Below are 12,181 nucleotides of genomic sequence, written 5' to 3' on the forward strand. Positions count from 1 at the left end.
AATGATGAACAGGATTATTTCAGAAAGAGTTAGAAAGACCTACATGAACTGATGCAGTGAAATAAGCAGAACCAGAAGAACATTATACACAGTAATAGCAAGATTGTATGACAATCAACTGTGAAAGACTTAGCTACTCTCAGCAACATAATGATAAAGGACAAATGACAAAGAATGCTATCTACCTCCAGAGAAATTACTGTTGGAGTTCGAATACAGATCAAAGAATACTATTTTTCACATTACATTATGTTTTTAATTTTGGGATTTTGGTTTTATATGAATGTTTTCTTACAATAATGACCAATATGGAAGTAAGTTTTGCACGATAATACATGTATAACCCAGATCAATTGCATACCATCTCTGAAAGAGAGGGAGACAATTTGGGTTTTATAAAGTGAAATGTATATTGAAAATCATTATAATGTATAAATGGGAAAGTAAACTATCTTTTAAAAAAAGAAAGAAAACCAGCTGATTTCTCATTTCAAGATAAGAAATCAAAAGGCATGCCACTGACTTTAGTAAGTAATTGCTGAAATAAGAGACAAAAATTAGAAATCTCTTAGGAGATCCCAAATCCAGATTTGGTTATTAAAAAAGAAAAAGAAAACCATAGAATGGCAGTCTCAGATTTAGAAAGAACCTTAAAAGTCATGTAGTCTAGCCCTTTTTTGAGCAACTCCATAAAGTCTTCCTACAGTTTTTTACAAGTCTCTAGTGAAAGAGAAGCCACCAAATCCTGCCAAATCTATTCTTTGATAGCCCTAAGTAGTTTATCCCCACCTCACTGCACTTTCTTTGGTCCCCTGAGGCCAAGCAGTCCAAGTCAAATCCTCTTCCATATGACAGCCCTTAAAATACTTGAAGGTATCCTCTTCCCTAGGGTTAAGATCTTGTCAGTTCCATCAACTAACCCTCAGTGATATGATCATAAAAACCCTCACTCTCCTGGTCACCCTTTTATGGATGTTCTCTAGCTTATCAATCTCCTTCCTTAAATGTAGCACCTAGGGCTATAGAGAATTCTCCAAACACGGCCTGAAAGAACAGAAGACAGTGGAACTCTCATCTCCCTTGGTCTATGTACTATGCTTCTCTTAACACAAACTAAAACTGTATGAAGTTTTTTGGCCTCCACATCCAATTATTGGCTCATATTGAGTTTCCAGTCTATAAAAACTCCCACCTTTCTCATGTACCACTTAAAATTCCTAGAGGAAGTCTGATCTTTTTAAAATCATGGGTTGGTACCAAGAGGCAAGGAGAAGCAAAAGACCTTCCATAAATTGTTCATTTTTTCATATAATCAGTTTCTAATTGGTGATAAGACAAAAAAAAAAAGATTAAAAACCAAACGTAACTCACTTTAAAATCTGCCAACTGTTGGTTGATGGCATCCACTTCGGTGCCCACCACCCATTGAAGGGCCTCTCCCTCCTCTGCTGCTGTGGTCATGTCATTGAGCTCTTTCAGTTTGCTGTAGAAGTCTCCCACTCGAGCCAAGGTCAGTTCTAGCTGCTCCTGACGGGCTTTGCCCCTCTCTGTTAGTTTGCCACACTGTTTGTTCAGGGCTTCCAGTTCTCTCTTAAGTCCTAACAAGTCTAGACTTCCTTCTTCTTCTAGCATTTGTCGGCACTCTCCTTCAGAGGTCTCGATGTCTGATTTCAGGCTCTGGATTTTGCTAAGGAATAGACGAACATCTTCGATCTGGGACTGGAGGCTGTCAATGTCTCTGCCAATGGCACGCATACTATCAAGTTCATCATCTAAGTCAGCTAGCTGAGAAAACATCTCTCGGACTCGACAATGGAACTGGCCAATCCCCTCGAGTTTATTTTCCATTGTCACACAGCTACTATTCACTCTTTCTTTGATTTCCATAAACTCTTGCTCGGTGGCCTTGGCTTGGTGTAGAAGCTGGGAAGCATCAGACCCTTGTGGGGCATCTTCCACTAGGCCCTGAGTGAAGTTCTTGAGATAGTCCACCTGTGGCTCCAGGGTCTGCAGCACTTCCTGTTGAGCTCGGAGCTTCTCCAGGTTCTTATTGCTGCAGGCTTGGGGGCCCAATGCATCAAAGATTTCAAGCTGATGTTTGGCACCATCGAGCTTCTTTTCAATGTTCTTATAGCTATCTTGGAACTCCTTGAGTCTCTGAGTCATTTCTTCAAGGGATTCTGTTTTGGCTTGTAGTTCTTCTGTGATGGCATCCATGTTCTGATTGATCCCTGCTTTCTCATCTCGGATATCATCTTCATCAGTCTGAGAAGAATTGATTAAGATATCAGCAGTACTGTTCAACATTTCCAATAGGGACCGGCGCTTTTCCACATCAGTCAGCATGACCTTTGACCTCAAGAGATGAGACTCTAACTGGACCGGATCGAGGGTCACCTGTAAGTCAGACATCTTGGCCTTGCAATCCTCAATCCACGGCATGAGGTCTTCCACATGCCACTGGTATTTCTGAGCCTTCTGCATACAGTCTTTGAGCCTGGACTGTCGGTCAGCAGCCTTTTTACTAAGCTCCTCCCAGTGGCTTTTGAGCTCAATCAGCTGGCTTTGCAAGGTCTTTTTCTCTTCCCCTGGATGCACAGAGAGAAGCAGAGATTCCCCTTCAACTATAATCAATTCATAAGAACCACTGTGCTGGTTCAGGCTCTTCTGGAATTCTTCTTGCTCCTGAAGCTGGCAGTGTAGCCGGTCTAATTTTGCAGAGATGGGGTGGGCCTTTGCTTGCTGGCTTTGTTTGTCATCTAGCCAGGTCCTCAGTTCATCAAACATTTGCTGGAATTGCTGGGTGCTGGCAAGAGCTGTCTGGAGTTTGTTCATGCGATCAGCTACAAAGGAAAAAAAAATAAATTTAAATTAATCAAGGCTAATGAAAGCATTTAAATAAGTCTGCTGAATGTCAAAGTTCTAATCTAATGAACTGAAGTGGGAGTTATGATCTTTTTCCAAGAAGAAAGCTGTGAGTTTGGAACAAAGTCCTTATTTCAGTCTACAGCCCTACTACAGGCTAAAGATAAGAGTTCCAGAGAAGCTTCTCTATCTATCAGAGTATAGGAGAGGAGACAAGATTACGTGGATGTGAGAGGAGGGCATGTTGAACAGGCCTATGAGCACAAGTCTCTCATCTTGATTGCTAAAAGTATGCATTTTGGGGATCATCAGATTTAGAAGTGAAAGAAACTTTAGAAATCAGCTGATCTTGCAAAACTCTCTGTCTTGAAACATGAAAAAAATACCTGAAGAAAATGGAGAAATGGTCTGTCTAAAGCAACATAAGCAATCTATGTACCCAATCTGGGATTCTAATTCAGTATTCTGATGATATGTCCATACGGATTGTTTCTCTAATAATAATGATTCCTATTTGTACATAGCTTTAAGGTTTGCAAAGATTTTTAGGGTCAGTCTATACCCATAAATAGCCTTCTATGTTGATGGGCCTTAGTTAAGATAAAGTAACCATAGCAACAACATCATACCTGGGACAGTTGTAAGAGGATTGTTAGTCAATATTGCATCAAGAGAAAAGACCAGAAATTCAGAAGACACCAGAATCCCATAATTTCATATTTAGAAGGGACCTTAGGGGCCATTTAGTACAACTATATTTGGGGAAGAATCCCTTCTACATTCTAGTAAGGAGGAGCATATTACTTTCTGAGGGAACCCATTCCACTTTTGGATAGCTCTCATTGTGACAAAGCTGTTCCTTCTGTCCATTCTCAACTCTGATGCTTTCTAAGTTCTACTCATAAATAATGAATAATATGGAAATAGAATTTGAGTAATAATATATGTATAACCCAGTGAAATTGCTTGTCAACTCTGGGAGGGGGGAGGAGAAAAGGGGAGAGAGAGTACATGAATCATGTAACTTCTGGAAAAAATTAAAAAATTAATAAAAATTTGAAATAAAAAAAAATAAAAAAAGTTCTATTCATTACTCCTAGTTCTTCCTTCCAAGTTTAAGCAGAATCAATCTAATTAATCCCTCTTCCTTGTGAAAGCCCTTTGAACATTTAGACAGTTAAATTATATTCCCTATCCCTAAGGCTTCTCTTCCTCAGGTTAAACATCCCCAGTTCCTTCAATTGCTGCTCAAAAAACACTAGCATTGAAGTGATAAAGACACGAGTTCAAATATGGCCTCAGGTAATTAATAGCTTTGTGATCTTGGGGGAGTCATTTAACTACTACTGCTACTATCTGCCTCAGTTTCCTCATCTATAAAATGGAGATAATAATGGCATCTACTTCTCAGAGTTGCTCTGAGATAAAATGAGATATTCTTTCTTTCTTCCTTCCTTCCTTCCTTCCTTCCTTTCTTCCTTCCTTCCTTCCTTCCTTCCTTCCTTCCTTCCTTCCTTCCTTCCTTCCTTCACCCTTACCTTCCATCTTAGAACCAATACTGGGTATTGGGCTAGGCAATGGGGATTTAGTGACTTACCCAGGGCCACACAGCTAGGCAGTGTCTGAGGCCACATTTGAACCCAGGACCTCCCATCTCTGAGTTTGGCTCTCAATCCACTGAGCAACCCAGTTGCCCCCAAAATGAGATATTATTTCTAAAATGTTTAACAAACTTTGATCATACAACTAAGATATGTCTGAGGCTAGATCTGAACTCAAGTCTTCTTGCCTCCAACCTAGCACTCTATCCACTGCACTACCTAGAAGACCTATGTTTAAATTGTGGTTTGTCACTTATTACTTCTGTGATCCTGATCATGTCACTTAATCTATGGACCTCAGTTACTTTATCTGTGAATGAGAGGGATGAAGTATAGGACATCAAAGGTCTCTTCCAGCTCTACAATCTATGAGGCTATAACTGTAAGTCCAGTTTTCTGGTCATGGATAAGAATTGCCCAAATGGAGGGAAATTTGATTTCAGAGATAAAGAAATTCCTTTCTTAAATTAACATATCCTTTATTTCTGGGACACTGAAAAGCACCTTCTTTGGCATCAGAAAGTGCTCCTCCTATCATCTCACCTGCAAGATCTTCTAAGCCCTTGAGAGGGAGGGCAACTGTCTCCAGCCGCTTCCTCAGCTCGTCCTTGAGGTACTGCTCCCCTATAAGTGTGGATAGCTCATCACATAGGGTCTGGGCCTCTGTGATTTCGTGATCCAGCTGTTCCAAGTCAGACCGAATCTCACTTGTCTCTTCCAGCTGTTGTTTCACAGCAGCAGGCTGGGTGCTGATGGCTGACTGGCCATTTAGCCGCTGTCCAACAGCCATGACCCTTTCAGATAAGTTCTGGAGCAGCTCCTGATACTGAGTGCTTTTGACAAGAGTTTGGTCAATCTGGCTAGACCGAGAATTAAGCCTGTCTGTCAGTTCGACCCACTTGTTATTGATGTTTTGGAGTTCTTCCTGTACCTGGCTAGTGCATGGAGAGCCATCTCCAGGGCCAGTCAGGATACCCTGAGCTGCCTGGTTCAGCTGCTCATGCTGTGGCTTGCGAGCTTCAAATTCCTTTAGCATAAACTGAAACAGAAATAACACCAAGTTGTTTAGACAGAAAAGACAGATCTAAAAACAGTGTCAAAACAAAGATGGTTTTAGATCTTTCCAAACAATTGCCAATGTCTTTGGAAATATACCAGAAAACAATAGGGTCTGGGTTGCTGGGCTGGGGAAAGAAGAGAGCATTGCTATTTATAAAAACCTGTTTGGAAAAGTTCTCTCCCTCTATCATTTCACTTTTCTTCCTTATCTGTTCTGCTCTGCTGAAAATCAATCACTAAGGGGAGACATACAGAGAAGTGAAGATGCTTATTCTCTGAAAGACCTGGAAATCTAATGAATTTTGGTCTCTGGGAGACAAAAAATCTTAGAGGGCTCAAGTCAGAGGCCCTGAGTTTAAATCCTGACTTTGTCACTACTTCTATGATCTTGGTCAAGTCACTTAATCTCTATACCTCAGTTTCCTTATTTGTGAAAGAGGGGACTAGAACCATCAGACCTCAAAAATCTCTTCCTGCTCTAAGTCTATGACCCTATGAACTCTAAAGTCAGTACTCTGGTTTCAAACAAGAATTATGCACAAGGGAAACTTGATTTCAAAGATATATAGGGGCCTGAAAAAGCATGCTCTGTGGATTATTTTTTCTTCAGTACTGGCACATGGTTTTGCAAAAAAGACAACTCAGGACATGGTACTGGGAATCAGGCTGCCTATTTTACCTGTATTACTGGCTAGGCTCATCAGTTAACTTCTCAAGACTTCAATTTTTTTTCTATTTGAAGGTTGATGAGACATAGTGGCTAGAGTACTAGATGAAGTCAGGAAGGCCTAATTAAAACATCCTGCCTCTGACACTTAGCAGTTACATAATCAGCAGCAAGTAACAACCTTCCTTTTCCTTAGTTTCTTCATTTGTAAAATAAAAATATAATACCTATTGTTATAATCTCCTAAGACTGCAGTGAGGCACAAATGAAATAATGTATATATAGGGCGTTGCAAACACTAAAAAGATAGGGATGGGGACTGGACCTGTGATTTCATAGGGTTAGGGAACTCCCAGGGAAGTTAGATTATTTCTACCAGTTCAGGTCAGTACATCTTCAACTTGTAAACATTAAAGCAACTGATATATTAAGGTACCATGTAAATAGCAGTTATAGTATAGGTTCCCCTCTGAGTTCTTACAGCACTTATAATCAGAGCATTGTTTTAGCATAATGCAAAATTGCTTACTGGGATGGTTAGAACAATTCATAATTCTAGTGACAGTGTGTTATTGTGTCTGTCTACAACCCTCTAATATTGACATAGATGACAAAGTTGGAAAGAGTGAATTTACTGGGCATGAGGTAAAACCTCTGAGTTGTTTTGATCTGCATTTCTCTTATTTTTAGTGATCTGAAGAAATCTTTAATAAAATTAATAGTTTATAATTCCTCTTTTTTTTTTTTAAATTTTTTTATTTTAAACCCTTAACTTCTGTGTATTGGCTCCTAGTTAGAAGAGTGGTAAGGGTAGGTAATGGGGGTCAAGTGACTTGCCCAGGGTCACACAGCTGGGAAATGTCTGAGGCGGGATTTGATCGTAGGACCTCCTATCTCAATCCACTGAGCTACCCAGCTGCCCCCTGGAGAGGAACTTTCTGACAGAATCAGCTTCCAAGACAATGAACATAGATAATTGCTAGATTAGTTCTTAATTTGGGACTTAAAAACTTGCGTTTTTATGTATTTTTTGATTACTGAGTTTCAACATAATTGGTTTTCCTTGTAATCCTATGTATTTTGTTTTATGCAAAGCACCAGAATTCAAGCCTTGCTCACTAGCATTGATATGCATAGGACTGAATGACCTAGTCAGAAAGGGCTCTGTGGGGCCTCCACAGCCCTGGGTTCCTCCTCACCTGGACTTGTTGCTTCTGTGCATTCAACATATTGGGATCAATGGACAAGGGCCCCAGAACACTCATCATCAGCTCTTTCTCTGTCAGCCAAGGTCGCAGCTGGGTTTCAGCAGCCTGGAAGCTTGCTAGCTGGTTAGCAGATTCCTCCAGTTTCTGCTGCCTTGCTGCCGTGACCTCATTAGCCCGCTCCCACCGGGAACCTGGAGAAAATAAATGGGGAGAAGTTGATTCTTTATTCTCTCTTAGTAACCAAGCTTTTCATAATTGTCTTCCCAGTACATCCAAGCATCAATTGTTTTACTTCTTTACCAAAACAGATTGGGACAAATTATCAGTGTTCTTGCTTTGTCCATGTAAGACGACCTTTCCTGTTATGGGGGAAGCATTATTTTTTTTTTTTCTTGGAGTCCTGAGTGCTTTCTTTATCTTTAATTTTTTTCTCCATGGTTACATGATTCATGTTGTCTTCCTTCCACACTCCTGGAGTTGACAAGTGATTCCACTAGGTTATACATATATTATCACTCAAATCCTACTTGCATATTATTCATTTTTGTAAGAGTAATCTTTCAAAACCAAAACCCCAAATCATGTAACCATATAAACAAGTTATAAATCATATGTTATCTTCTGGATTTCTACTTCCACAGTTCTTTCTCTGGATGTGGATAGTGTTCTTTCTCCTAAGTCCTTCAGAATTGTCCTGGGTCATTGCATTGCTATTAGCAGCAAAGTCAATTACATATTTGATTGTCCCACAATGTTTCATTTACTGTGTATAATGTTCTCTTGGTTCTACTCATTTCACTCTGCATCAGTTCATGGAGGTCTTTCCAGTTCTTATAGAAATCCATGGATTCATCATTCCTTATAGCATAATAGTATTCCATGATATACCACAATTTGTTCAGCCATTCCCCCAAACAAGTGGTATTAGAGGATCATTTTTTTAAAGCCCTTTGGGCATAATTCCAAATTGCCTTCCAGAATGACTGGATCACTTAACAATTCTATCAGCAATGCATTAGTGTCACAATTTTGCCACATCCCCTCCAACATTTATTATTTTCCTTTACTATCATACTGACCACTCTGCTAGGTGTAAAGTAGTATTTTCAGAGTTGTTTTGATTTGCATTTCTTTAATCAGGAGCGATTTAGAACATTTTCCCATATGATTAATGATAGTTTTGATTTCTTCATCTGAAAACTGCGTACTTATATCCCTTGACAATTTGGGGAGTGATTTGATTTCTTATATATTTGACTTAGTTCTCTGTATATTTGAGAAATCAGATCTTTGTCAGAGATATTTGTTATAAAATTTTCCTCCAGTTTATTGTTTCCCTTCTAATTTTGGTTGTATTGGTTTAATTTGTACAAACCCTTTTAAATTTAATATAATCAAAATTATTCATTTTATATCTTGTAATGTTCTCTATCTCTTGCTTGGATTTAAATTCTTCCCTTCTCCACAAATCTGACAGGTATACTATTCCTCATTCACCTAATTTCCCTCTTTATGTTTAAGTCATATACCCATTTTGAACTAATCTTGCTACAGAGTGTGATATACTGATCTAAGCCTAATTTTTGCCATATTGTTTTCTAATTTGCTCAGCACTTTTTGTCAAACACTGAGTTCTTATCCCAAAAGCTGAGATCTTTAGGTTTATTGTACACTAGATTGCTGAGGTCATTTTCCCCTACTCTATTCCACTGATCCACCCCTTCTATCTCTTATCTCTTAGTAAGTACCAGATTGTATTGATAATCACTGCTTTGTAGTTCAGTTTGAGACCTGGTACTACTAGGCTACCATCCTTCACATTTTGTTTTCATTTGTTCCCTTGATATTCTTGATCTTTTGTTCTTCCAGATGAACTTTGTTATAATTTTTTCTAATTCTATAAAAAAGTTTTTTGGTAGTTTGATAGGTATGGCATTGAAAAGTAAATTAATTTAGGTAGGATTGTCATTTTTATTATATTAGCTCATCCTACCCATGAGCAATTAATGTTTTTCCAATTGTTCAGATCTAGGTTTATTTGTGTGGAAAGTGTTTTTTAGTTGTGTTGATATAATACCTATATTTATCTTGGCAGATTACCCAATATTTTATATCATCTAGAGTAATTTCAAATGGAGTTTCTCTTTCTAACTCTTGCTACTGAGTTTTGTTGGAAATATATAGAAATGCCAATGATTTATGTGAGTTTATTTTGTATCCTGCAACTTTATTAAAGTTATTATTACCACTAGCTTTTTAGTTGATTTTCTAGGATTCTCTAAGTATACCATCATATCATCTGGAAAGAATGATAGTTTAGTTTCCTCACTGCCTAATTTAATTCCTTCAATTTCTTTTTCTCCTCTAATTGCTATACTTAGCATTTCTAGTACACCATTAAATAACAATGGTGATGATAGCCATCCGTGCTTCACTCCTGATCTTACTGGGAAGGCTTCTAACTTATCCCCATTGTAGATGATACTTGTTAATGGTTTTAAATAAATACTATCTATTATTTTGATGAAAGGCCCTTTTATTTCTATGTTTTCTAGCATTTTCAATCAGAATGGCTGTTGTATTTTGTCAAAGGCCTTTTCTGCATCTATTGAGATAATCATGTGATTTCTGTTAGTTTGATTATTGATATGGTCAATTATACGAACGGCTTTCCTAATATTGAACCAGCCTTGTATTCCTGAGTATAAATCCCACCTGGTCATAGTGGATAATCCTTGTGATATATTGTTCTAGTCTTTTTGATAGTATTTTATTTAAGATTTTTGCATCTATGTTCGTTAAAGAGATTGGTTTATAATTTTCTTTCTCTGTTTTGGGTCTTCCTAGCTTAGGTATCAGTACCACATTTATTTCATAAAAAGAATTTGGTAAGACACCTTTGCTTATTTTATCATATAGTTTGTATAGTATTGGGACAAGTTTTTCTTTAAATGCTTGACAGAATTCACTTGTGAATCCATCTGGCCCTGGGGATTTTCTTGATGGTGTGTTCAATTTCTTTTTCTGAGATGGGTTTATTTAAATATTCTATTTCCTCTTTTGTTAATCTAAGCAATTTATATTTTTGTAAATGTTTATCCATTTCACCTAGATTGTCATGTTTATTGTCATATAACTGGGCAAAATAGCTCCTAATAATTGTCTTAATTTTCTCTTCATTAGAGGTGAAATCACCCTTTTCATTTTTGATACTGGTAATTTGATTCTCTTCTTCTTTTTTAAATCAAATGAATCAATACTTTATCTATTTGTTTTTTCAAAGAACCAACTCAGTTTTATTTATCAGTTCAGTAGTTCTTTTACTTTAACTTTTATTAATTTCTCCTTCAATTTTTAGTATTTCCATTTAGTCTTTATCTGGGGGTTTTTAATTTGTTCTTTTTTTAGTTTTTCTAGTTGCATGTCCAATTCATTGATTTCCTTTTTCTCTGTTTTGTTGATATAAGCACTCAGGGATATAAATTTTCCCCAAATACTGCTTTGGCTGTATCCCATAAATTTTGATATGTTGTCTCCTCATTGTCATTTTCTTTAGTGAAATCAGTGATTGTTTCTATGATTTGTTCTTTGACTCACCAGTTGTTGAAGAATTAGATTATTTAGTTCACAATTAATTTTAATTTGCCTCTCCATGAACCCTTATTAATTATAATTTTTATTGCATTATGATCTGAAAAAGTTGCATTTATTATTTCTGCTTTTCTCCATTTGTTTGTGATGTTTTTATGTATGAGTACATGGTCAATCTTTGTATATGTACCACTTACTGTTAAAAAGGTATATTCCTTTTTATCCTTAACGTGTCATTTGAAATTGTTATAAGCCTTGGAAGACGACTACAACTCCTAGGACCCTCTCTGCTACAACTACAACCAAAACACACACACATACACATACACATACTCTCACTCACACTCACTCTCTCTCTCTCTCTCTCTCTCTCTCTCTCTCTCTGTCGCCCCTTCCACACACCCCCCCCCCCCCCTCCCCCTGAAAGCTCTGCTCTCTACCCTGGAGTGCTTTGTTCTCATCAGCCGGAGGCTGAATCCTGCAGAGCTCTCTCTTGGCGCCTTTTCCCCTTTCTATCTACCTCCTAGTTTTCCCTAGACCTTCCCTTTCCTAATCTAAATAAAACCTAGCTATTCCAAAACCTAAAGTTGCTCTCTGACCATTTATTTGAGCCCCTGAAGGGCTCTAGTCAATTTCCCCCTGCCGGGGCTGGGAACCACTACGTTCCTTTCCCTTCCTCTACCTTCTTCTCTCCTTTCTCCCATTCCTCCAATCCTCCTACCTTCCTCCCTTCAATTTCACCACACACTATTCAATTTTCTCCAGATTACTATTAACTCTAATTTTTCTAAAATTTTATTCACTTCCCTTCTTTCTTATTTACTTTTCAGTTTGATTTATCTAGTTCTGATAGAGAAAGGTTGAGGTCTCTCAATAGTATAGTTTTTTTTTTTGTTTTTTTTTTAACCCTTGTACTTTGGTGTATTGTCTCATAGGTGGAAGATTGGTAAGGGTGGGCAATGGGGGTCAAGTGACTTGCCCAGGGTCACACAGCTGGGAAGTGGCTGAGGCTTGAACCTAGGACCTCCTGTCTCTAGGCCTGACTCTCACTCCACTGAGCTACCCAGCTGCCCCTCAATAGTATAGTTTTACTATCTATTTCCTCCTTGAGCTCCTAGTTTCTCCTTTAAAAATCTGCATACTATACCATTTGGTACATATATGTTGAGTACTGATATTTCTTCATTGTC

At 38.0% G+C, this 12,181-nt stretch overlaps 1 protein-coding gene across 1 annotated transcript in view; it reads right to left on the reverse strand.

Annotated features, from left to right (window-relative positions):
- The window catches only part of MACF1 (microtubule actin crosslinking factor 1), a 422,428-nt gene that overhangs the window by 112,836 nt on the left and 297,411 nt on the right, over positions 1-12,181 (reverse strand). Inside the window, exons 50-52 of the mRNA XM_044668040.1 lie at positions 7,392-7,591; positions 5,010-5,505; positions 1,372-2,843 (exon numbers count right to left, since the gene is read on the reverse strand). Coding sequence (XP_044523975.1) covers positions 1,372-2,843; positions 5,010-5,505; positions 7,392-7,591 — 2,168 coding nt within the window. The remainder of the gene's footprint in view (positions 1-1,371; positions 2,844-5,009; positions 5,506-7,391; positions 7,592-12,181) is intronic.

The sequence above is a fragment of the Gracilinanus agilis genome, chromosome 3, assembly GCF_016433145.1.
Source record: "Gracilinanus agilis isolate LMUSP501 chromosome 3, AgileGrace, whole genome shotgun sequence".
In the NCBI taxonomy this organism is placed as follows: domain Eukaryota; kingdom Metazoa; phylum Chordata; class Mammalia; order Didelphimorphia; family Didelphidae; genus Gracilinanus; species Gracilinanus agilis.